This window comes from Hippichthys cyanospilos, chromosome 2, assembly GCF_059441005.1.
Source record: "Hippichthys cyanospilos isolate Australia breed blue-spotted pipefish chromosome 2, RoL_Hcya_1.0, whole genome shotgun sequence".
NCBI classification, from domain to species: Eukaryota; Metazoa; Chordata; class Actinopteri; order Syngnathiformes; family Syngnathidae; genus Hippichthys; species Hippichthys cyanospilos.
Genome location: NC_142370.1, coordinates 26011940 through 26039553, shown reverse-complemented (window position 1 = coordinate 26039553; position 27614 = coordinate 26011940). Strand labels below are relative to the sequence as shown.

The window sequence follows — 27614 nt, the reverse complement described above, 5'->3', positions numbered from 1 at the left end:
TTTTGTCTCTCGTCGAGTCACGACAGTAAGGTATACATAACACAAAAATAAGAAGGTGCTGTCGGGGAATAGATTTTGTTCTGCCACAGTCCCAGCAAAGAAGTGAAAGTTCTCAGCAGTGCTCTCTTTCATGATCCATCATAAACTGCACAACTAAGTGAAGTCCCCCTGCTCCCAACAAGTTAAATGCAGACAGTAACCACCCGGCGACCAAAAGCCTGGCGAATAAGCGTCTGAATATAGCATTAGTCCAACTTAGCACTTGACTTCAAATTTCATGAAATTGCTCCAAGAAAGTTTCCGATATTCTTATTGGGTGCCATTGCGAGTGCCAATGCCTTGAAATAAGGCCAGGTATCGACCTAATGCCAATACAGTATTTGGTATGGTACAAGCCCATCTCTAGTCAAAAGCCTTAATAAAATGTAGATTTAGAAACATACTTTAATTTAGAAGCATACTCTCATACCGAATGTTTCACTATAGAAAGTGAGACATGCTCCTCCCACGGCCCTCAGTCCCAACACCTCAACCCCATTGAAAACCTGTGGAGTGGATTTAAGGGAAGACAGCAGAGGAAAGGAACCAAATCACCAGATGATTTACAGAGAATCTCCAAAAAAGACTTGTCGATGATCTTTAAACTCCTATCTTTTGAAATTATAGTAGTTATAGGAGTAGGTGATATTTTGTTAGCAAGAGGAGCAAAGCATCACAAACAGGGGTGCTGATAAATGTGGCACACATCATTTGATGGACGTGAAAGAATGACTGTATTTCTTAATGCAGGATGTTTCTCTTCCACGAAATGAATGCATTTGAATTAATGACTATTTATTATTTATTTATGCATCTATTTATTTATTCATCCATTCATTCAATCAATCAATTTAACATTTTGCCTCTGCACTATTTAGGGGAAAATTAGAATTTATGAAAAGCTCAAGAACACATCCTAACAAGGAGAGCTAATAATTATGGAGGTCAGTGTACATGCCGAGCGATTGGCTGCCGACCAGTCCGGGGTATTACAAAAGTCAGCTGGGAAAGCTTGAGGTAGATGAAGATATGGAAAATGGACCGCTCTTTAACTGAATGACACACAAGCAACTTAATACACAATCTGAAGTTTATATCATTTCTATCAAAGAACAACATTTACAAAATGTACACCAAGTGCTCGATCAGCCATTATCTTTCAAGCATTCAGTGAGATGACCAATCAAATAAGATCTCCCACACATAAATATCTTTAGTTTGTATGACAAACATTGGGGGCAAGCACAAGGTGCATCTGGAGTGAGTGCTGGTGATTCCAGGGATTATGCTGGTTGGTTACATCATCTCAGTGCAGGCAGTGTGTTAAAAGTCCGTCTAGAATCCCTACATGTTCTCCTGTGCAAAGCCCCCTAGCCCCAAACCCCCACCTTGTATTGGAAGGTCAGCAGAACATTCTTATTTTCACCCCATCCATTATATCAATTCAGTCGCATTTGAACAAACATTGTATATACAGCAAGGAAAATAACAATAGAACTACAAAACATGCACGGACACTTTGCATAACTCTAGGCATTGTTGATACTCATGCCAATGCAAACACAAAATTTTTGTTTGTGGAAAACTTTGAAATACCTGTCGTATATAGGTTTTATGTTTAGTCCCAAAACAATGTTATGTATGGTGACACAATATATGGATGGTCTCATTCCAGTATTAATATGGATGGTAAAACAGTGATACACTATTTTTCAGATTATGCCTAGTATTTATAGTTATAGTGTATATGTATATATACATTTATATACACATTCCCTTTACTCATCAAACCAAACTAACTCATAAACTGTCATCACAGATAGTCCATACCATCATGAATTTATGATCGTTGTATGTTCAGAGTTGCAATGTGTAATTCTTAACTAAAGAGATGGCAAATAGGAAGCCAAAAATGATTAGTTCCACAGGGTATTATCAACTTTACACAGAGTTACACTGACACTGGATTTTTTTCACTCTAAAAACGAGTTGTGGTTTGTGTGCACACATAACTGTGTGTGAGCATTTTATTTTTTCCAAAAGAGGACGGGCAATGAATTAAAACAAAGAAAAGCTACATTTTTTCGTAAAAAAAAAAAAAAAAAAAAATCATTCGATTGCACTATTCCTTTTTTTCTCTTGCAAAGAAAGACCCTCCAGTAGAAGGTAAAATATGTGAATGTGGAATGTCTTTTTCTGCTGTGCTCATTATCTACTCAAGGGTCAATGCGAAAGGCCAAAAGTTTGTCGGAGTGCAGATTATTGAGGGTACGGAGGTCCGGCAGTCGCAGGAGGAGTTTGGAGAAGAGCGAGGGGTCATCCGGATGGCGCCGACAGATCAGCGATCGCAGAGCTCTTATAAGATCCTCCTGAAGTTGCTCAACAGCGAGCACATCTGAGATGCCGGAACGATCTGAGGCGAAAAGAGGAGCTGGGTGTGAGGATGTAACTTATCAAAAACTGAGTTTATTTAGTTACTGTAGTAGTTTAATACAGTTTTATAATAATAGACGTTTAATTTGACTACCCTCACAACACAAACCATTCATATTGCAAATAACATTTTGTCATTAATATAAAAGGAAATGAGAAACATGAGGCTGGAGTGTTGACGGGCATGTGCCATCCAGATGCAAGAATAAGTTTTTAGCATTTAGCTTACAAATATGTTCAGACTTAATTGCAGGTAGGTTTGAATGTTTTTGCGCGTATGTTCCAAGGTATTTGAATATCGGTTGCTTTCTTGAGAATTTGTTCAAACATACAGTGCTTGTAAATTCACCATTTTTGCCATTCAAAATATTTTCTCCACAGTGGTAGATCCATAAGTTACGTTTATGCCCTCAAATACATAAATAAATAAATAAATAAATCAGCCGACTGATACAGATACCGTATATCTAGATGTGTAGGTCAGGTTACTCGTATCTCAAGGCACCACCGTAGGTGGCTAAAACATTTGTTCATAGTATTCATTTCCCACAGTGAAGATTTCTTACCTGCTGAGACCAACACCACAGCCATAAAGAGGGCCATTTCATCAGGTTCTAACCCCATTGAGCTCAGTTTTTCACTGAAGTCGAACATTGCATCTAGTAGGGAGCCCATGCCCAAAGCGCGCAGGGTGGACAAGGGGTACGTTTGACCATTTAGAAAGGTGACCGTTTTCTCTGCAGCATTGAACAAGGTGCAAAACCTCACCATCAGAACCTAAGCATACAAAATGAAAAAAACAGATTGCGTTTTAGCCTCCGCAATTCGGATTTGGGTCAACGTATGGCTCGAGAGTAGTTACGATTGCTGCGTTACCTGGAAGGTGCCTGATTTAAGCAGCATGACTTGGTCCTGCTGGCTAAGCTCTTGAAATCCTGGAATGCCCTTGGCGAATTCTACCACCTCCTTGACAGCAGGAGTGAAACGCTGAGAGAAGGTCTCCCAAATCTCCTGACTGGTGTGCTCTGCCCCAGATACTGGGCACGCGTTAAGAGGACAAGCCTTAAATGAGGAGAGGGGGAAGACATTCAAATGCGTGAGTTTGGAGTCGGCTGAGACACATGGAGAAAGGTTGCTTTATTCCTGCTCTTACCAACACTTTTGCTCCCGGAGCTAACTTCCATGGGCAGGAAGGTTGATTTGTGGCATGCCCTGCCTTGCATGAATAATTGGCAGACCCTCTTTGAGGAGTGTCAACGCCTGGCTGATGATTTTGATTGGTTGACACTGCATATGTGTAGCCATTGCTGTCCATGTTGCGGAGAGTAAGGTGGTTGTCATCAGGGGCAACTGGGCAAGACTGGTAACCCAGGGCAGAGTTGGCATGTCCTGAAGTCTGCTGCAAATTGCAGTCTCGAGAGGGATTGGCACTGCTTGTGACTTTAGCCCACTTGGCTGTCCTTTCCTGGCCGCTGCCACTGAAGATGTCCCGGTAGGCTCTGGAGATGTCCCCGATGGCCTCCTTCGAGCTGCTGTCTTCTTCGCTGGGGGGTGTATCTTTCACAGAGGATGAGTCCATGTCCATGGCAGCCGACTCATTTAGGCTGTTCATGTAGCTCTGCATCTCATCCAGAAGTCGTTGCTTTTCTCTTTTAGGTATGCGGCCAAAACGCACAGCTGCACAAAAGCCCAGGTTATGAATTGGTTAGAATTTGCACTCTAATTGCGTTCTCAGCTCCATCGTTTATTTCTGTTGGCGGACAAAAACTCTACATATATTGCTGAACTTTGCGTTAATGTTATAGGAACCGACAAAACCATTGCAGGCTTTCAAGAAGGATCATGTATGTTGTAAGATGCTAACTTCTTTTGTCTCACTCCTCTTCCCTTCCCTCTTCCCACGGTAACCATCAGCTGGAGAAGCTATTTATAGACTCGCTGCTACCATCTGCCCCATTCTTCATCCACCACTGTCTCCCTCCTCTTCCTTCGTTGTAAGTAGGGCAGTGGAGCAACGTGAGTGCGATGTCACTGGTACAGATGAGGAGCGACGTGCTCCAAGGACTAATGGCCGCATGAGAAAAGGTGACATGGAAGATGCATGGGAAGTTGAGTGTTAGTGTGTTTCTGCAAGATATGGCTACATGAGGTAACAGCAAAGTTTTGAAATGTCGAATCTTTTACTTATGCTGGAAATGCCTAAGTACAAATAATCACGCTAGACTTTTGCTCTTTACCAAATCGAGACTCATTTTCTCAGTCCCTGCAATAAAGGACTAGCATAGAGGCAAAAAAATCAATAAATAAACTTTTTATCATGACGTGCTGTCTTTCGGAGATGATGGCTTTGTGCCTGCCTGTGAAATCGGGGTGATGTGTTGATTGTGGTAAGTAGGCAGTTGCCTGTGGTTTTCCTGTTTTTGTAATGGTTGAAACAGAGTAAAAGTGGGTTTTCAGGTTGCGGTTCTCAAGTCTTAAAAGAAATGCCACATTAAAAAGGTCAGGCTAACTGCTTTTACTGACACTGTGTCAGGTTTTGCCAACCAACTGTTTCTGCACCTGGAGTGTCAGGCACACGCAGAAATAACTGTATGGCCAAGAGGTGTCAAATTCATGTTTGTTGCCAACCTTTTTGTTGCTCCAGTTTTTCTCAGAGGGCCATTATAAATATAAAACCATATTAACAATTAAACACCCCATCATATCAGTGTTGGGAGTACTTTTTGTGTAATATATTGCTCACAAAAAATAGAAATATTGTACTCTTTACAAATGAGACGAACTAAATCTATTTCAATGCATTTTCAGCCTGAACATGGTGTTTTTTTTCCCTCCAAATTCACCAAAATCACAGCGAGATCGGAGGAGAAAAGTCTGGGGCAAAATGTTTACTTCCTGTTAGTATCTACTACATCAAAGATTCATGCGGACAGACGACAGGTTGAGTGTGTTGAATACGTACACAAGATGGACATGGGGCCATTGCTTTCAGTTCATCAGAGGTAAAGACAAGAAAAATATAATCATTACTGTAGGTGCACTTTGTGCAAAACACCGAAAGAGCTGGCCACTTCAAAAAATAGTTCCAGTAATTTGACAAACCATTTAGAGCGCTACCATAGAAACGTGAAGTTAGCGGAAAGATAACACACAGAGGATAGCGCCCCACCGAAACCATCTAATTTTGAAACATCTGTCCCTAACCTAGCCAACTGAACTTGAATTTGAATATTAACACTGACAATGTGATATGCACTCACTGATTTTGCTTACAGCATAAACAATGCATCACTCTGCTGTGAAGCTAAGTAGTTAAAGGATTAAAAAACAAACAAACAAAAAGATATGGTATCTTGCCTTTAAAGCTTTACAATACAATACACATTAAATAATTTGTACTGGTTTTAAGCTTAAGACAACCTTTCACTGGATGTGTAATGGGTGTAAGTAACTACTAGAAAAGCAGGCGAACAACACCAAGTAGGTCACATGTGTGAGAACATTATGAGCCCAAATTTGTGCTTTTCTGGGTCAGCCTGGTTGTTTTTCAGTTTGCTGTGATAAGTGATCAATCAGTCTACAGCAATGAAGGGGATGCAAGCTTCATTCCTGATATCAGTAGCTGGCAGCTACATGGATCCCCGGTTTAATTTCCCTATTCCCAATGATGTTCTATAGGCTTACACAAGGTAACCAAATCAACCCTGTTCCAATTTCTTAAAATAATTCCTGTGTTTGCAGCAGTTTCCCAGATGATAAATAGCTTCGGGGACTACAAGGCTCCTGTACTCATAAATCATTGTATGACAGGAGGCTAGAGGAGTACTCGGGGAACATGGTGGAATATGTACAGTAGAAGGGGGTGATGGTGTGCCTAACAGGAGCATCCGTTCAAGTGTATTGTTGGAGGATATTGCTTAGAGATGTAGGAAGATTTTTCAGAACCATAGCTAACAAACCTTTTTTTCTGGTAAAAGAAAAAGAGCCTAATTTTTTTTAGTAATGTGTACTTATATTGTACACATTGAGGGCCACAGGGAAATCATTAGCAGTGCCAGAGGGGCAAGATAGTGCCAGAGTGCATAGTGACTGAACCCGCAGAATGACCTGAAAGAACTTCCCCTATTACATATTTCACACAGACCCACGGATCGACACTGCTGCTGCCCATTTCCCCACTGTGTTGGCTATTCAGAGCACCATGGCAGAATTTTGCAGAGGCTCATTTGCAATGAACTATGTCAAGATGTCTCACCGTCTCGTGACATGCCAACAGACAGGCACTTCTTGAAGCGACAGTGCTGGCACCGATTACGGTTCATTCGCATGATCAGACAGTTCTCATTCTTCACGCACATCTTGTAGTTGATGTTCTGCTGGATGCTGCGGCGGAAAAAACCCTAAAATGAAAATATATCTTGTGAAACATCCATAAGAACAAGAGGGGAGTGTATCTACATTTCTCTGTTAGATGGGCGTACCTTGCATCCTTCGCATGCATGGACGCCATAGTGGAAACCCGACGCAATGTCCCCACAGACCTTACAGAGTAGGACCATTCCACCATTCTCTGCGGAAGGAGAAAACGACAGGCATTAGCTCACTGTTGGATTCTCTATGCATTATGGGGCAAAAATAAAATTGTGAAATTATTGCATATTATATGTACATACTTATAGTGTAGTGCTGTTTCTGGAGAAGAATATCTGGATGAGAGGAGATTTTTGGTGTTGGAACACAGAAGTGTGTGTGTGTAGGTGCATGGTTTTTTTTTTCAAATGAAATTCTAATAAGGACAATCGGAAAATACATACTTGTGAAAGTTCCATGAAAACCACAGGGCCTTTTTCCAGCAACTGGATGCGTATAGGTCTGTTGTGGGGTAGCTGCTGCAGGAGGGCCCCGATAGATCTCAGGGAACAGGAACACAAGTTTTGAGGTCGGAGTGGATGACACAGCTGCTTTCTCTTTCAGAGCGCCGATCTCCGTGAAGGTGACTTCTTCTGGTGAGGATGGCTGCGAGTGTGAGGAAGGTGACTGCGTCTGGTACCCACTGGAGGGGCTACCCGGGCTGGGGCTGGAGCATCCAGAGGAGCCTGCATACAGGATGACTCCTCCACCTGCTGCAAACAAAGCAAAAAATTGGACTGGTCAAAACTCAAAATGCTTACACAAGTAATATATTTGTGCCTTTCATCCATCTGCTGCAATAGCTACCACTTGTTGTGGTACAGTATATCATTAAATGGTTGTAGCTAGCATTGTAGTTTATATGTGAAGGGAATGGAAATGGATGTTTTTCTCTTTTGTGACATCAAGAGCAACACTCTAAAAATGGTTGTTCAAAAAAAACCCTACCAATCTAGCTGGTTTTGGTTTTGGTCAGAATTTGACCAATGTACTCAGTAATGGGAAAATCAATCAACCCCCCCCCATCTTTTATAATGTTTCACCAATGGTTTACATTGTGTTTCACCACCACTTTGACATGAAAACCCGCAGCCCACAGTCTGAGTTTTAGCACTGTGCATAAATCATGGTTTATGTTTCCAAAGTGATTAAAAGTAGAATTGGTTCCCAGCTGGACACGTGCGTAAAACTATTGTTTTGTGGCACATTATTCTGCAGTGAACGATTGTGCTGTGAACACTTTCCAATTCATTGTGGTTAATCAGAAAGTTTTTTTTTTTTTTTTTTAACCATACATATATATATTTTTTTACCCATGCCAGAAACGAATAGTGGCAGGCAGAAAAATTGTTACCTTCCTTTCTACTCATTTCATACAAGCATTACATTGCATTCATTTTAGGAAGACACGGATTTTGTAAGTAAATTTGGTGTACATTGGAATTAGATCATTTTTTCATTATATATACAGTAGTAATTTAAATATAGCCAACTTTTTCTGACATCAATGTTGGCAAAATACTGCATGTGGCTTAAAAAAAACCCAATATATATATATATATATATATATATATATATATATATATATATATATATATATATATATATATATATATATATATATATATATATATATATATATATATATATATATATATATATATATATATATATATATATATATATATATATATATATATATATATATATATAAAACACTGCACGAGTGCACTTTGTGCTTTGCGGGAAACAGATTGGGTCTAATGTATCCTATTTTTCCGAGAAAGAAAATTGCTCACCTAATTCTACAAGACGTTGTCATGTAAGTTGCACAAGGTCGGTTGGAAGTGGGAAAAGCTCCGTGAGAAACTGCCTTCTTCTGAATCTAAAGGACGTAATGGGGCGTTCAACCTGACAAAACCTTATCGCTAAAAATACAGCTGGTGGCACGAGAGCAGAACTGGCAGAAAGCAGTCACAGTCACCAGAAACAGCAGATGCGTGTTTAATTGAAGATTAAATAATACAGTATTACGCCGGTGCACACACAATGTAGAATGTGTTGTCTGTTGGCTGCTTGCATCACAGCCTACGCACAGACCGCCCCCTCCTACTTCTTTTCTAGTCATGCGTTGTGGACGAGCAGAGACTGCCTCACGTGTCCGCCGGCTCCGCTGCCTCCACTCCAATAATAGCCGCGCTCACTCTCCCTTGGCGCGGTGCCCTGTGCCGGCGAGCCGCACGACACCTGACTGCCGCCTCACATGCGTGCACTCCTGACACGGTTTCAGCTCCAAACAAATCCGCGGTCTCGTGTTGAGATGAGCAACAAAACCCAGTCCTCCAAGCATTTATAACTCGTCATCAGCAGTTCGTGTTCATGTGCAGTCACGTTTAAAAAAAAAGTATATTATGATTACTTAAATTATTATTGTTGTTGTACTTTTGCAACCCAACTGCATGGCTCCGAATGCAACACAACACAAACAGCAGATTTCTTGCACGTGGCATAACAAGACAATAAGGATACAATTCAATTAAGCTGCACGTGTGCAAGTTTTACAACTCTGCAGACATTCACACAGCTCCGAATTCCTACTATTACTTGGTAGACCAATTGCAGCGCTTGTGTATTCCATATAGGAGCTGTCAAACATTCTAGTTTAAAAAGATAAAACAAACAATATGTATTTTATGGTTTTAGCTGGAAGGCTGCACTTTATCTTAATGAGAGTTATGACTTCCATGGGCGAATACAAATCAAAGAAAATAAACACTAAACCTACACTAAAAATAAAGACATTATGACCTGACAGAATAATGTTCATCGCAGAGGTACAGCTCTTATGTTTGATGCCATGTTCAAGTGGACATAATGTTGAGGATCATCTTTTTTGTGTTGATGTGTACGCTTGCCCTCTGGCTGCACAAGGTATTTGTTGAGCTGAAACACAGAGATAATCTCTCAGCTAGAAGCCAGCACGTGTGGCTGGATTTGTTGACTCATGTCAGCCTGAGCCACAGACAGACCCAACAAACTGCAGGACTGAACCTCACCTCTTCCACAGCTTACATACATCAGCTTCAGCTGAAACTCAGCCAGTTGCCCCAGCCCAAACGCATGACTTGCCCAACTGAAGGCGAACATGCGCAATAAATGTTGAATGAAAGGCCCCAAGAGAGTCACAGGGCTAGAAATAGTCAATTAAGCCATGTTTCCACTGACGGTATCTACCCTGGTCCACTCTGCCCTGCGCTAGTCTACTCGGCTCTACACCAAAGAAGATTGCGTCCCCACTGCCACCGCCAGTACTTGGGAGCCCCTTCTCATCTTGCCAGTGATGCCATGTTAACAGAGACCATAGCAAGTATTCACGGCACGAGAGAGCGGAAGAATTATAACCCAACTCTGTTGATTACCTTCCAATGGGTATTGTTAGGAGGGGTCATGATTGAGAGTCATCATGTGATGAGTTGCAAGCTGTGGGCACATGTATACAATGAGACGCGACGGAAATTTGCCTGTTATCGGTCAAGCAGTTCAGCATTTCCTTCAAATATTCATTTGCAAGTTGAAGTAAACAGAATCCGCCAATAAATGAAAGAAAAAGCTTTAAACGAAATGTAAGCGTTTTACTGGACTGAACCCAACGTACAGCTAAAAGGACAGCTGATGGCCGGCCATATTAACTTGGCATCATCCTCCGACGAAGAAGCTATTTTGATAAGAGAATTCCTTCCCATTGCTTGTGTGACCAGGAGAAAACAGAAAATGAAGCTGTTGTGAAGGTATGTCGTCAAACAAGGCAAGATACAAATCTTTGGAATCATTTTGAACACGTAGCACCCAAGTGATGAAACGGAACACATAAGATGTGAGTGGAATTTGCACAACCTACACACGTAAACGTTAGCTGTTTAGCAGTTACTAAATAGGTAGGATTATAACTTAAATGATATATTTAGTGCTCATGATGCATCAGTATGCTTTCTGGTCTACGACATTGTTTATGCATCTCTCACTTTTCCCACAGTTTCGCTTCATCCTCTTTGGGGATTTCCCACGCGGGCCAAATGGGATTGACTTGCACACTGTCACTAGGCACAAGCCACTTAAAATTTGGGTCACTGTGGACAGCATTAATTGAAGGGACAATGAGGCTTCAATGCCAATCTTGAGCTTACCCGTGCATGCACTTATCTGCCTGTGACTGGAGTCAGGCAGAGGAGCAACGTGAGCAGGGAAGAACTTCATGGCTGCACGCACTCTTGTCCTTCCCCCTCTTGTCTCTTATCTCCTACTTTTGCAGTCACACGGAGAAAGGCTCTTGTTAATGTGACATATGCCAAGGACAACCATGACATACTGGTTTCCTCGCAATGTGTTTATTGTGATGCGAAACGAAATGATTTGGGCTCATAGAAATATGTGCTACTCATTTGATAAGGACTCCTTTGGTGTTTGCAGCAAACACATGAACTCAAAGTGAGTGTAAGTAGGTCAATATCATAGGAACCTGCCTCAAGCCTCACTCCAAACTGATGCTGCCTCACTCTACTTCTGGCTCATGCAATTATAAAGGACGGTTTGGCGGTGGAATTAGATTATAGAGGGAAGGATATCGGTTTTCGGTGTGATATGTCGCTTTATCCCAAGTGTAGAAACATGAACTGGCTTGTTTAATCTTTCTTTGTATCTTTTTTGAGTGGGTAAATAACATGAAAATTGCTACATGTGACTGGGGCTGGTCACATTTGACAAATATTTCAGTCTGCCACAAAAAAAAAAAAACCAAAACATCATAATCATGTTTTTGAGCATGTCATTGATATAATCTGCTTTTTCATGCACCGGTCTTTTTGCAACCAGCCTTACACTAACCCATATGTTAATTATAGCAAGCATAATTATTTCTGCCAGATTACCTCTTGGTAGCCTGCTTAACAGCAGCATAGTTTTGCTTCTTGTGAAACAGTTACGCATATATTGAGGCTTGTTATTGGATGCTGATTTATTCCCCTCATGGCCGTCGTGGATGAAAATGATTTTAATGTGTGCTTTTTGTCATTTTTGGCTCTTAGTTACACAATTCGGAATGGAGTGTCTCATCAGCTATGACTGATACCCTACATGGCCTGGCAGCACACCTTTTTTTATTTCTATTTTTTTTTACCAGGAAACATATAAATCGGGACAGTATTTTTAAACCATTGTGTTGAAATGATCCAATTACACTTGAAACCATACAGAAATCACAGAGAGCGCATGGATGTTGCGCTTCTTCTCACTCTGCGTAACATTGGCAACGTGCATTACAAATTGCTGTAAATTGAAGAATAGTTTACAGCTAGTTAGTATAGTTGCATATGAAGACCGATGTTCCACCTCGATAGCCTTGATCATTGAATTAACAACTTTAACTGCAATGTAATTTGTAAATGATGTACAAGTAATTGAAAACATGACATTTTTGTTTAATAAACAGTGTATATATTATTTATCGCAATGCGGAATATCTTTAATCAAGGGACTGACTGGTTATTGCCAATGATGCATGTTGTCACGAGGCAAGCTCCACATGCATACGGCACATTCACTGATGCACAGATGCCCGAAGCTGCTGTTTTATGAATGAAGGTTGAAGTAGCTGTATGTATACTTCAAATCAGTCTAACAAATCCTGCCAGGGACTGTAACTTTATGGAAACAATTACAAAATGTGAAATGGCCTAATAAAGATGGCTAAATAGACTCATAGATTTTAATTGAGATTTTACGTGAGAATTCGACTTCTATAGCTTCGCGTTCAAAACAAAATCCCCAAAACGGCAGTTTTCGCTTCAATCCATCTGGATTAAAATCATCCGTTTGAACCAGAAGTGTATGCTATTTTTTCCACCTTTCTCGTTAAGATACTATCCATGTCAGAGGAAATCCGTTTGGCTACAGATCACTTGTCACGTTCCAGCGGCAAATCGGACGGTATTTGCCCTGAAACGATGACACGGGGACAGATGCCGCAATGACAACCAGAGACATCATCAGCTCAGCCTCCTGTGCACGAGGGGGCGGGGCTGACTTTCAGCTCACGCAGAAGGCGCATGAGGCGGGAAAACGTGACTAAACGTGACTAAAACAAACTCTGGACTTTATAATGCATGGAATCGCTGACCCACTGACCAAACTCCGGAGGCGGTAACAACAACACCGAAGCGCCCGTGAGAGCTTGGGAGCTGTAGCGGGCGGTGTGCAGGACTGAAGCTGCTCACGCGCTGCACGCGGCTCTACGCCGGAGACCACGTGAGTTTTTTTTTTTCTGTTTCTTTTCAGTTGGACCGTTTAAGAGGAAGACGCAAAACGCTCCAGTCAGAAGACAGACCTTTGTGACACCACCGCGGGGCTAATGAGGGACAATGACCGAGGACAGCATCGTGCCTTCCAGGTGGACTAACGAAGCATTATTTTTGTTACCAAATGTTACAAATACTATATAATTATGGACAAACACGCACTATTCTTTTGTTTTGGTGAAAATCCCGAGACACTGAATGGACTTTATCTCTTGACAATCGCAAATTTAGTGGGCTATCTTTCAAAGAACCACGTTCCACTGTCCAATTAAAATATTGCATTTAAAAAGCTATTGAATGGAACACTCAGTCATTATTTTACTTCATTATGTTTACAAATACATTATTAGAGCTGCACTGCATCATAATAAGCCACTTCTACACAACTATACAGGACCTGTTTCCGTGTGCAGTGCAAATCCAAAATAAAGTGTAGTCTAACTGCACATCAGTTGTATTTTCTTTATTATGATATTTTTGCACATTGGTGCAAATTGGGGGTGCACGGTGGCCCTTAGGTGTGCTTGTGAGGGTAAGTGGTTGGCTTTGTGTGCTGGCAACCAGTTTGGAGGACCCCACCCACTGCCCAAAGACCGCTGGCATAGGGTCCTGCATGCCTGCGACTCTTATGAGGACAAGCGATTAAGACTATGGCTGGATGGATGGATGGGTCAGATCCACTCAAATCTTGTTAAAGCACCTGCGCCACAGCTTAGACCAGGTTTCAGCTGAACAAAAGTCTATTCTGCTTTCTGTCACCACATTGTCAGGTGCATCAGAATTGTGTCACAGAAAATGTCCTCAGTCAGCCAAAACACTTAGCAAAGTGTTTCCAAACATGGTAAACCAAACTCGCTCCGGTCCAAAAATGAAGACACGCCGGTTTTAACACTAAGTGCAGGTGCATCTGTCTACGGAAATAGGACCCTGTATGTTCGTTTAAGTGCAATACACCAACTACCTCTATGAATCTGCTTTGTTGCCTTAATACCTCACAAATGAGCACCATTGTATCTGTAAAAGCAAAATTGTGGATGCAGCTCTTTTGAGGTTAGTGTCATTGTTACCATGTATGTGTGATGATGGCTTACCTCAAGAATATTACTTTGTAAATGAGCTCAATGTTCATCCATGGAAGCGAACATACAGCAATATAGGTATGGTATGCACCGTTTGCGTAAGTGCGTATCTTTCAAGTCGCGACTCATTTTTTTGGTCTAACTTTTTCCAGCCACAACTAAACTTTGAATTTGAAAGTTGTCAAGTCATCATTGTAGCTTGGCACTGTGATCAAAAGGGTGTGCTTGGGGCATATGGCGATGCCTGTCCAAACTGATGTCATAATAAGTTTGTTACACATGTATCAGTGCTCCTTTTGTTTATAAAACCTCATGCGAGATCTAAATAAAGTCAAGATTCAGCCAGCATACACAAAATTGCACCAAAAGATAACACTTCCAGTTTGTTGTGTGCCTTCACTGCATACTTAATCAAACTTCCTGTGACACTCACTCTGGAATACTAAATCCATTATCAACCGTCAAGTCAAAGGTCCGAGCACTAACCTACATTTATCAGCACAAACAAAGCAGACATAACCAGCTGAGTATGATTTTACGTACAGTATTGTATCACCTTGTTGAAGCCCGAGGAGTGGTCATTACCGGTACAAGAATGTGACTGTACCAAGCTATCAATGATTCGCCATCAAGGAATTAGGAAAGATGTGCAAGTAGAAGACGTGCACTTTGACTGAACTCGGGAAAGTGCTGCCCAATGCCACTTAAGGGAGAGCAGTCCCACACTGTTAACTTTTAGGGTGGCCTTGGCATTGGGAGCAAACTCACTCATTCCTGCCAATGTTTGCTTGTTCGTTTGTTGATAATGCAAATTTGCTTGTGAGTGTCACTGACAGGTCATGTGAACCCCTCCAATAACAGTGACAGCCCTGCTACTGCACGTGAGTTTGTTTTCATGGAGCTCTGCAGGAAGTGTGGAGCATCGATACATGGTGATACGGCTATGTGGAGCATGCAAAAACATAAATAAGCACTTTTTGGACACATTTACAACTCCTAAACAGTCATGTAGTCACTCATCACTCTATTATGATTTCTTCATTCACACTTTAGTAATTACAGGCAATATGATGACAAAAAAATTCTTACCACCACCAGGACTGTTGTCCATTTTTCTTAGAGATGTTGAAAGTGAAGTATGAAATGAGCAAAAAACTGCAGTTTGGTCAAGAAATCTGAAACGTCCCAAAACACCTGCTCAGTGGCACAAAAACATTGAAAGTGATGGAAATGTTTCCAGTAGGCTCGAATGTTTTCCGACTGCTAATTGCGTGCAGCCTTCTCTGTGTCCCTGATGTGAGTGGTGAACGTGCACTTGGAGCGGCTTCTTCTTGGAGCTAACCTGGATGCTTTACGCTTCGTGCCTGTGCACAAGGGAGAATCAAACCATTCTCTTGTCTTCCAAGAAAGTGGAGTCAACTCATGCGCGTGTCATGCGTGACACACACACCCACATCCGTCACGTTTGCAGGTGAGTAAAAAATGTGAGCATCACTAACTTGTGTGTGAGTGTGTGGTGCGCGCGAAAGCTCTCCCCTCTCTCTCTCTCCCTCCCCCCCTCTCTCTCTCCTTCCCTTCCTCTCTCCTTTCACGCGGATGTGACACCGCGGAGGGGAGTTCGATGCTCTTGTTCGACCGAGCTACGTGTTCAGTAAAGCCATGCAACATGTGCTCTCTCCATGTGCTGGCTCGAGCGCTGCCCCACTGATACACATTTTATGCAAAACCACCACCCGCCATTGGAGCGGATAGGATGAAGCACATGGCTGATAGGCGTGGCTCACCGTGACTGTTTCTCTTTTCTTACCCTCGATATAACCTGTCCAGGCGGCATGTTGCTGGTAAACAAAAATCCACAGGAATTATTATGGCACGCTTATACTATTTTTGCCCCTAAGCATGAGAAATTATTTGAATTTACAGTCTGGTTGAGCGTGTTGATTTACAGTTCTAAGAGCTTTCAGGAAAAAACAAAACAAAAACACTTATAGGAATTATATCCAATTTATACTGACCGAGTGACAAATTTCAGGCTGTCCTTATTACTTGTGCGTGTCACATACGGACACACAAAATAGAATAAGATTTATTAGTCCAGAAATGGGGAAAATATGAGATTCCTCCCAAAATGTACTACAAAATGAAAGACCTTAAAGCATGATTTTTGGTTTGGTGATCTGCAGACTGGGGGCACGCTGAACTCGTTGCCAGCCTTAGTGGCATCTGACCTTAATGTTTGTATTGAAGTCTGGCGAATGTACCACCACGGCATCAGTGTCAGCATCAGAATTTTGTATTCTTACAAAGTAAATTGGAAATAGGAAAACTATGTGATGTATCGTGCAACCTAAACCACAATAATGTCATCATTTTAGTTCAAATCAGTGGAACTGACTTCACTGATTGATTGTAATTGAAGCAGAAAGTCTTTTATTCGATCAATTGATGGATTAAACACGTTGTAAATTCCTGCTCCTTTTGAGGAAAGCAAGTTATGCATCAAGTACTAAAACATTGAACACGAAACACTCTATAACATTGAACGTTGTACATGCGTTCAAAAAATTACACAAGGGCAGATTTAGTTGATGTCACACGTTTGTGATTAATTTGAGCTTGTTCCTGGAATTCCACCGTAGGCCGCCCGCCACCCCCTACGCCAAAAAAGCCGAATATCCTAATCTTTTTAGATGTACAGTACAGTACAGTACCGTACCATATGAGTGATTCACCGCAGAGTTCTGCAGCAACCGCTCTCCTGCCGCTAGGGGGGAGCATCGTGCCAGAAATGTTCACACTCAATGGTTCGAATAGACGCCCCTAATCTGCTCCAGACTCTGTGACGGATTGGCAATGGCAACCGACGAGGTAAAATCGACTATGACACCAATGTTAAACTGTGAGCGTCAAGAGAGAACTGTGTTATCCTTTTTTTGACGCGTCCGTGGAAGGAGACTCCTGTGAAGATTGGCCGCGATTTAGTTGCCGCCTCCCTCTCAGTCAAGTCTGCTGCTGTCTGCCAATCACTCGCTCGAATCTCAAACTTGAGGGGAATGTTGAAACCCAAACGCGGCACACAGCTGCAGGCGGAAGAAAAGGTAGGCTTTGCAGTTCACATAAATTATTGCCTCGTTAATTAAGCTTGCCACGGGGGCTAAAAAGTGACGCCGTTGCACGCCGAGTTTGTGTTTACCGTCTTATAAATGTGTCAGATAGGCGCCCACTCATCAACTGAACACGTTCTTGCATGGCACAGCGTAATTACAGGCTGCAGCGAATGTTCAGGGGGCTCCGAGTGGAGCACAGATTGCTGCCAACACACCTGCAAAGCGCTGCTTCACCCGAGGCTCCAAAGACAACCTTCATCACCGTCCCCTTTTCTGCCCGCCTGCCACACATCCTTTGGGCGCCCCTCCCTCACGCAACTAGTTGAATGCGGCCTTTATGTGAATAATGATAGTTCGTTGCGTTGTCCCACGACAGATTTAAACGTGTTCCAGTCGGAACCTCGCAGTTTGGTTTAGATTATCTGACAGGGTGACTGATATAGATCAGACAAAAAAAAAGTGCCGAGCCCGTGAGCAGGGAAAACAGAAACGTAAGCCCATGCAATTCATAGTCAACCGCACTTTTTTCTTGCCTCAGGTTAGAGAATACGACACATTCATACGTATGCTATATGAATCTGACGAGCCAAAAGTCAATGCATTTTCTGATGCAGCAGTGTAGAGCGCCCAGCTTTCTCACAAGGGCAGTTTTATGTGCATGGAAAAGAAGACCTTTCCCTTTGAGCTCACAGATTTGCAGTAATTACAGAATCACTTCCATATGTGGCTCTCTGGCTGCCTTCTTGCTGCCCCCACCACCCCTCTTTCCCTCTCACTTGCTCTCTTCTTCTCTCCCTTCTTACATTTGCATTCTCCCTTTATCCCTTTCCTTTGCTACTTTTATTTTGTTTGGCTTCCCTTCATGAACTCGTGAGCATTTCTTTTGGGGGTCAAACCACAGCTTGAACAAAGTTTATGGTAATCAGAACATCCTGGCATTTTTGGCAAACGAGTCCTCTTTTTGGGGTGATTAAATCAACCACGCTTGCCAAAAATACGCGTGGGCCATCGTTGAAAGTGGTTCGAGCGAGCGAGGCCAGACGCGGACAGACACGGAGAGGGGAAATGTTGAAAAAACGGAAATATGAAAAAGGAGGAAAAGGGAAAGAATGGGAGCTCAGTGAAGAATTTTGCAAGGCAGGAGCATAGCGTGAAGGAGGGAGAGGTGGAACAGAAAATGAGGCAGAGGGGAAGGGAGGGCTGGAGTAATGCTTTTTGACAGACGTGGGTTCAAGATGGGTTCATGGTGACATCATGGCTGATTTTTGAGGAAAGTATAGACAGGAGAGACGTTCACCTTTCATTGGACGCACATGTTGGGAAACAAGCGAGAGCGCTCATTTGCTGGCGCGCACACTGGTAGCTGTGTCCGCAACCTCTGAATGCACCCCAAAATTATGCCCCCCCCCCCCTTTCCCCTGCAGTTTCCAGTGTACTAAAAGAGGCATTTTCGTCCAACCTCTGTGCTCATTTGTTTCTGCTCCAATAGCACATTGTGGTAGAAACCTGTGCTGGCCCTTGCCGTGAACATTTCTCCTTTGCAATGAGTAAGTCATTTTTCCGGTGCGTATTCCACAGCGTACTTCAAAGCAGTTGGACTATAAATGAGCAGAGTTTGCCAGGCGGGATGAAGGAGCGCCTTCATTTTTGCGGACGTGTGTTTCATTTTGCAACCAAGAACGTGTTAATAAGTGTGTTGAGGTGCACTGAGTGCGCTAGCTCGCCTTCGCGTCCCCGGCCTGTCTCACGCTGCTACCAAAGTTGACATGACATCAATCTGAACGCAGGGAAATAGTGATCTCAATGCAGGCATCTTGTTACTGATTAAAACCTGCCGCCACAGCCACTCGCTCCCTGCTCGCCAATCCCATCAGCCCCCATCAGCCCCCACCCCCTCCACAATCCATGCCTCTATCAATCCTCGCCCTCTTCTGGCTCCCTGTCCCTGCACTTCTTTCTCCCATGCTCACTGTACCATCTGCTGTCTTTTTCAACCTTTTTCTCTGTAAAACCAACTGACCTCACTTCCTCCCTTTCTTGCGTCCTCTGTCATCACTTTTTTCTCTTTCCTTTTCTGCCTTTGCTCCTTTTCCTCTGCCAGCAAGCCCCAGGCCTCGGATACACTGCTCAGCGAATGCAAATATGTTGAATCTTAAGTGGAAACACACGACTGGCTCTTATGAATATTTCATGCCTTCATAAACACATCCAGAGGAGCTGCGGAGCTTCGCGCCGAACAACGCCTGCGTTTGCCGGATGACTTCCTGTAAGGAATTGAGCTCCCCGTAGTCATCCGCACAAGTGCGTAGTGTTAGTTTTGATGTCAGGGCGGCGCGTTGTGATGTCACCGCTTGAAGTTAATGACACACGAATGGAAGGGGCAATAGGCCATGTTTCCAGTGGTGCCCAGAAAGAGAGATAGCACCCTGATCTGTCTTCATTATCCCGCATTCTGCAGCCTCCCAGACACAATGATCATAAATCTCTGCCTGAAGCACACTTCACTGACACTGAAACACAAACACTAGTAACCTCTGACCTCTTCTCTGCTACTGCCTTGCGCACACTCGTTCATGCTCCAGACACCAACACACATTGAAGTGCACACTGTACACACGCACGCGCGCACACACACATTTCCCTCCCTCTGTCACAATTTAATAAGGGCCACGGCACAGCCTGCACACTGACACTATCCTCATGCACTTGACTGCACATTCAGTCACTTGTGTATGCTTTCAGTCACTCTGATGCTATCACGCCGACTTGAAATTCACATCACTCTAACCACTAATACAGTTAGTCTTTAAAAGTCCCATGGAGCTATTTACCTTCTTGTTCCACGTTACGCAATTGCTGATTTAGCGCTGCTATATAAACAGTTAAGGGATTTATTTTAGATTCAGTGGCCTCATAAGCAACACATGAATCAAATGTAAAACGAGATAAAGATCTGTGGAGGTGCCTTCCTGAATATTAGGTTTCGGAAAAAAAGAAAAGAAAAGCAGAAGCGCCTCTGCTGAAATGATGACCTTGTCTGCATTTACTGACAAATGTACTTAGTGTAAAATCTGGACACATTTAACTGTTCACAAAGCTGAAACACTCACAGAAGGCCGTGATTTGATCTGCTGTATGAATCGCAACAGAAGGGCGCGCGAGTTTATTGGACCCTCAGTTACTAACTACGTTTTTGTCAAAAGTATGGAAAAAGTTTCACAGAATTTGTAATTAATTCCCAATGTCTCAAAACCTGACTACTTTTGGTGGTGTGATTTCACAATACGAGCACATTGAAGTTGACTCAACCTTGCAACACTAGGCTAGACAAAACCTCCTTCTCCCAAAGTGCTCCATCAATTAAGGTTTTCAATGTAGGAGTGTAAAATGCCTAACTTATCAGGTTGACAGAAATGTATTTTATTAAACTAGGTAATCTACTCCACATTATTTACTCACTAAAATTACTTTGTGTTTTTGTAGCGCATTCACAATTCAAGTACAGTATTGTCTTATTTGTTCACTGTTTCCAACTTGCCCATGAAAGTCAACGTTTTTTTCTCACCACGCTGATAGAATTTCTTCTATCTAGCACTACAAATACTGTACCTAATCTATGCCTAAATGATTATGGAAAGAAATACATGTATTTTTCCCTCCTAAAAATTGCGATTGCAGTTATATGCAATATTTTTTTTACACCATGATATTTTTGCTTAAGGTTATCATAATGTCAGAATCTGATACTGGCCCTTGCTTAGTTAACACAACAGATCGTAAAGGCTCGATGCAGATTAAATTGACATGGCAGCTCAAAGTCTGAAATCTGAGTGGAGAAAAAAATGTGTAAAATCCACCTACTATACATCTTACTGGAAATAGTGCAACCAATAAAAATGCGGAACAGAACTAACTGTTGCCAATAAATGAATAGTATTTCATTGAAAACATCCAATGATTTATATTGCGAATGTACAAAAGATCATTGCTTCTGATAGGATTTAGGCCAGGAAGAGAAGGCCCTAAGATCCCTAAAGTCACCTCTGCCATTGTCAACAGTGCGCAGGTTAGCATTCCATGGCTACAAATCTAGTTGCTAGGTTGCATGGTTGTTGCTGAGCTAGCCAGGTTTTCCAGCCAAGTCATTCACTGATCAAAAGGTCTTTTCAATTGGTAAGGAATCTTGTGGTGATCCAGCGTCCTTCTCTCACTTTTTTTAAATAATTAATTTTTTTATTTTATTTTTTTACTACTGCAGACATTACATTTAGCACCTCTGGCTGGAGGGCACAATGTGCTCCCTACTGTGGTTGCTTCCCTGTGACTTTCCAGAGGCATAACATTACTTGAAATAATGTAAATGAGAGAATATTATTCATTTTTTTTACATCAATGTAAAGCAAATTAATAACATACATTCACCAGTTGAATTTTTGATTATGAATGGTGGAGAATGCTTTAAAACACACACACACACACGCACACACACACACACACACACACACACGCACACTTTCGCTTATACTCAGAGTAAAAATTGACCTGTACTCAGTGAGTATTTCTGTTGAGGTGCCTGTTAAGGTGTGTACTCCTCCTAGTTGAGAGGTGCTTCTCATAACCAAAACAACTTGAGAAACATTATATTCAGAAAAGCAAAGCACACACCCAGAACCACAAAAACATAAACAGATCTGAAACATATGATCTCATATGGCTAAGAGGGGCACGCTCAGGGGCACGCCCAAAGTTGTCGCTGCCGCACTCTGCCATCAGACAGAACTTCCCTGTAAACTGTCTTGCCACCATTTCACTTGAAGCCATTCAGTTTCACAAAAGCCACCCTGGGCTTTAAGACATTTACAACTGTGCAATGTTTGGCAGGATGCGGCCGATTGTATATCCCCAAAATGCTTTGAAAGCCAAATTCTGGCTTTAATTTTCCTCAATAAAACCAGAATGCTTTTAGTTCTATGTCCTATTAGGTTCCCAGAGTTTTTTTAGAACTGAGTTGCATCTGGACTTGTATGGTCTAGATGTAGTGATGTGGGGAAACTGTCATATTGCCTCCAAGAAAGCAGATAGAGGTGAAATATGCCTCACCCTTTGATCAAGTAAATCATTCTGGGTAGGCTTGAGTACTTTTTATAATCAAAATACAACAATGCAGATAATCTGTGGTGTTATGGATACTATCACATCTTGTTAGCACAAATTGTTAGCAAGTAAACAACTCGGGAGCCAAGCCCACGAAGAAAAGAAAAAGTGCTCGGTCCAGAGACAAAGAAGAGAATTAAAAACAGAAACTTAAGCTCTATGGGCCCTTTTTTTCCCTGTAGGCATTTTGTGGCTTGTGAAAAAATGTGCTGTATATTTGACGTGTAGGGTCACATGACCAAGGATGGCTTTATAAATCAGACTGTATAATTATTTCTTAGCAAGTGAGAGAGTAAGTGTCTGAGAAGTGGAAGAGTGAAAAAGTGATTTTGGAGGAGGAGAAAGTCGAGAGAGAGAGAGAGAGAGAGAGAGAGAGAGAGAGCGAGAGAGAGAGAGAGAGAGAGCGAGAGGGAGAGGGAGAGAGCGGTTGACTGCTGCCCTGCTGGTGCTGCTGTCAGAAAGACTCCGATGAACGTGCACACATCTTGTCTCCATTTTTTCCCCCTCTAGGCTTGCTTCGCTCATCGGACTCTTCCCTCAAGTCATTCATTTGTCCGCCTGTCTCATCCGCACCGGAATTGGTGAGTAGCTCACATGCAAAAAGTTTCAAATGTGTGCACACGTATGCCCCATGTTTATTTTTCTTTGACTTCAGCCTGCCTTTGTGAGCTGCAAGATCTTGTTTTGTGCCTCTGTGGTTTTTTTGTTTTTTTTTTTTGGGGTCGTTCTCTTTTGTCCCGCAGTGGTTCTTTAATTAAGGCCAGGATACTTTCGCACTTGCCTCAATCAAACTTGATCTCCATGAGCAAACACTAAAATATCCTCACGCACATTTCTTTCATTAGATTTTATGGGCAAGACACCACATTTATATAAAAATGTACTCGAGGACGTGAACGTGCCAGCATGTTCCCCAATGCACGCATGTGCTTATTAGTGGCTGTTACCCTGCGCCTGTGGAGCGCTTTATTATTAGCATATGTGCGTGTGTTAGTGTGTACACGCCTGCATGTGTTTGATGTCTATTCACAAGAGGAGTCACCAGTCCTTGACCTTTTTTATTATAATGAAAATGTTGGAAACTTGGAAAAGACCAGTATTGTTTTCCACTTTTTAGAAGCACAGGCTAATTCCTGTGGATTGGGTAGTGTGCGTGCAGCTCTGGTCCTAGTTTACATGAACGTTTATTCATTGTGTTCCCTGTAGTTAGTCGCCTGTCATTGAGCTGTATCTCCCAATTCTGGCGTATTGCCTCGGTCAACAGGTTCCACTTGTTACCGGCGTGCGTATCAAGAGAGATCCGGTGGCTGATGTCACAGCATGTTTTTGCTTGCTTCACATGTCGGTGTAGCCTAAGTGCATTGTCGCATTGCTGTGGGGGTTCACGGGTGGCTTACCTGCCATCTGCAGTTTTATCTCCCCTGGCGGACCTGACGTAAGAGTGAGTGATAGTAAAAAAAAAAAAAAAAAAAGAGAACAATAATAACACCATGGCTAAGTGAAGACGCGTGCTGAAGAACGTCACGTTGGACTCAGAGAAGACTTCTGGCGTGGAAGGGAAAGCGAGATCAGAAAATCACATTTTAGTGGGTAGACATTTGCTCAGAAAATGTAATCATTTGTGCACTTTGACCTGTAGATCACATTACAATGTTGGCTGCCATTCTTTAACATTTTAAACAGAGAGCTGTGGAGAGATGTTATTTTTGGAACCTCTTTTGCCATTAAGACCCAACCGATGGTAGGTTAGACAGGTGTTTTTTTGGAGGGGATGTCCAGGAGCGTTATCTGTCCGCCACAGCACTGTAATTAACAAGGAAACAATTTGCAAGCCATTCCCTACGGCTATTTTTACAGGTGTGTTTGTGTTTGTTTACATATTCAGTTAGACTGAACATTTATTAAGGTGTCTGCTAGCACATTGTTGTTTTTTGCATATGTTTGTTTGGGCCCTGGCTTTGTGTTGCTGTGGTTCCCGGGGCTACAATGAGGCATAGAAGTTGCCTCTATAGAGATGAAGAGTTGTTTTCTCTCGGAACAGAGCAATACAAACAACACCATACACCCTCCCTTGTCGAAAAAATGAGAGTGCCTTTCTTTTTTTTTTCTCCAGTGATTTTTCTGCCGCTCTGGTTGTATTTATGTCTAAAAGTTGGATTCCATCATCTCTCTTTTCCTGTTGTGGTGTGTGCGTGTTCTTGTATTGCTGGACCCAAAGTTGGAAAGTGTGCTTAGAGAGTATGCTCTACCACATCATGGAAAGAGAAAATTGTGAGGGTGACTTCATCTTTTAAGAAAGTGTTTTATGCCTTGTTGTGTTCAAGCGCTTTCCATAATCTTCTCGACTGTGCAGCTCTAGTTAGCTCTTTAGTGGCACTAATGCAAAAGACAGGTAGGGCTGCAACTAATATTTTTTTTAAATAATCAACTAGTCGGTTTATTATTTTGTCAATTAATAAATGAATTGGATTGAAAAAAAATGTTGCAATTCGTCAGAAGAAAAGGACATCATTTCACATTCACAATGCAGAAAATGCACGGATTGAGATGAATTATGTTTCAGTTATTGAATAATCACAAATGAAATATAACAAGGAAAGGCTGAAATTCTGAGGATTTGGACAGTTTTAATCAAGAAGTTCTCTTCAGGATGAATACATTAATAACATAATTATCAACAAATTTGTTAGTTGATTAGCTGTAGGAGCGACGGATAATTTAAATCCATGATGTCCAATGTCAACAAAATAATGTCAAATAATTGATGATTCTAATTGACTGCTGGGTTTTGAATGAATCTGGTGGATTTTGGTTTCCTCTGTAACTATTAATGCTGTCCTTGTGTCCCATTTGCACTTGCGAAGAACAAGCCATTCTTGAGGTTTCAAAGAATTGCGCCCAAGTGCTGCTTTGTATTGTTACATGTAAGCAAATACGTGTTTGTGGGATGCCAAGAGCAGGCAGATGTCAAACAAGTTTGAAGTGATGGAATGCAGGTGTGTTTGGACACACCAAGTCGTCTGTCACTGAGTGTCTGTCTCAGAGCCATTAGCCACACACTTGTTGAAAGACGCCAAGCTGTCAGCTCAGCATCACCCAGTAATGGGTTTCGGGTACGGTTACCATAGATAAAATGTCGCAGGCACCAGCGATCAGGTCACGTAACACTCACGCAGCGTCACGTCTGACTTGTCATTTTGCATCCGATAATAAGAATCGTTTTACTGATGTAGCAAAATGACTTTACCTGTGAGCCAGAAATTAAAACATACAAACAAAACGTGTGCTTCTAGCCACTTCCTTGACAGAGTTCTGGATAATAAATCACAGCGATCTTGACAATTAGATGACTGTGCCTGGAAGACATGCTTAGCTTTCTGTTGAAAAATGAGCATGAGTGGGCAAGTCTGAGGTTGAAAAAAACAAACAAACAAAAACATTTAAGAATCTGCCAAGGTTTTCCTGTCAGAATACAATCCACTTTTCATTTATCTGGAGGCTGTGAAGTCAATTGTTCCCCTAAAGGTTCTGACACACATTTTTATGTGAACGAAAAAATATCCCTCCAAATATTGCACGTTGTAAACTTTTATAGAGTTCAAGATACTTGAAGAAAATCTGTGAAGTCAGTCAAGATGCTGGCAGACAAATGAAAACCAATAAGTATTTTCAACTTGGTCAAAGCAAATAGAGAGAAGACAGAAAAAGTTTAGCATTTTTGTTTGTTTCATGTCAATGTCCCAAAATACATACATAGATGAAAAAATAAAAGTAAAACTTTTAACACCTTCCAACGTCTCACATGACTACGTGTAGAAATGGTATTAGGTAACATATGTGCAAATCGTAAGTCTCAAGTGGTATCTTTCAAGTCTCCGGCAAGTCCCAAGTTACTGTGTAAACATGTTAGTTTGATTCGCCACCAAATTTTATGCAAGCCCAGTCATATTTGGTTCAAGTCAATCCAAAATGAACTCGGAGAATCTTGCTCAGTCACAACATATATTGGAGTGCTAACATGGTTTTTCACTGATCACAATACAAAAAAGCCAAATGATTCTTTACATCTCTAAAAGTTAAATGGATAACAATCGGTATACATAATATGTATACATTTAAATTATTCAGAGGAATACAATGCTAACATCCCACATGAGAGCCACATTGTTACTGTGACGACAAATATTGAATTACTGCTGAATGTGGGAGTAACACGCATGATACACAGATGAGGTAATGCAAATTTGTGTCCATCCGTTTCCTAAATCTATTAGGGTGAGGAAGTAGGTGAGTTAGAGGTTTTCTTCAATTAGTCGGTTGTCGCCGTGCCATATCAAATGTGGCAGACCACGTACTACTATAAAAGTAAACAAGATGGTATTACCGAGCTTTGTCGATGCATAACAAACACTTCAGTAACGGTACAGTTTCAGGATTACGTGCCCCCTGGTGAGTAAACCCTTACTTAATTGTCCTCTCAATTGAATGCATAGCCAACATCTAGTTGAGTTCATATTTGACCAGCTGTCGATGATCCTAAGGGTTGAGTTTACTGAGCTAGTTTAGCTTCACAGTTTCATCATCTATCTTACCTATGTTTGACTGACAAAATTAAACAAGAGTGTTGTGGCTCTCACTGTATCTTTGAGTTTCAAACTTTGTGTATTGGTTTTATTTTTAAGCAAAACAATAACCACTGAAACCAAATGTTTTTATCTTTTGTGACAACACTGGCATCAAAACAGAGAAAGAGATTTTACCACCGTATCCAACCAGTTTTTGGTACTGATATGGTTTTGAGTGTGCGGGGGTCCATCTCAGCTGAGTAGACCCTAGACTGCTTGCCAGCCAGTAACAGAGCACATATCAATAAATGGGCACACACAGTCACATTCATACTAATGGACCATTATGACAATTTAGTCTTTTGACCTCAAATACCTACTAAAAAAGATCAACGCTTGATTTTTAATTTTCTCAATGTGTTTCAAGAACATTTAGAATTAAGGGCACAATATGTATTATTTCTATTTTTGACAAGG

General features: G+C 41.8%; 2 protein-coding genes and 1 long non-coding RNA gene across 4 annotated transcripts in view; 2 read left to right on the top strand and 1 right to left on the bottom strand.

Annotated features, from left to right (window-relative positions):
- Window positions 1–1171: 1171 nt before the first annotated feature.
- On the bottom strand, window positions 1172–15764 carry nr1d4a (nuclear receptor subfamily 1, group D, member 4a). The gene is made up of 8 exons (XM_088407593.1): window positions 15401–15764; window positions 7287–7595; window positions 6954–7042; window positions 6728–6872; window positions 3626–4149; window positions 3349–3534; window positions 3039–3249; window positions 1172–2452 (listed from the first exon to the last, which is right to left on the bottom strand). The coding sequence occupies exons 1-8, from the start codon at window positions 15420–15422 to the stop codon at window positions 2256–2258; spliced, it is 1683 nt and encodes a 560-aa protein (XP_088263719.1). The 5' UTR covers window positions 15423–15764; the 3' UTR covers window positions 1172–2255.
- Window positions 4521–8058, top strand: LOC148428023 (uncharacterized). The gene is made up of 2 exons (XR_015864742.1): window positions 4521–4621; window positions 7447–8058. It is a non-coding gene; the product is annotated as an uncharacterized LOC148428023 (long non-coding RNA).
- A 1337-nt stretch (window positions 15765–17101) lies between the features above and the next one.
- Window positions 17102–27614, top strand: part of rarga (retinoic acid receptor gamma a) — a 45738-nt gene continuing 35225 nt past the window's right edge. Inside the window, exons 1-3 of one of the 2 annotated variants that reach the window (XM_088408048.1) lie at window positions 17102–17179; window positions 17263–17409; window positions 23083–23153. The gene's annotated coding sequence lies outside the window, so the exon portion shown is untranslated. Of the gene's footprint in view, window positions 17180–17262; window positions 17410–23001; window positions 23154–27614 lie in introns of those variants that run through there. The other variant, XM_088408049.1, reaches the window with a different exon arrangement.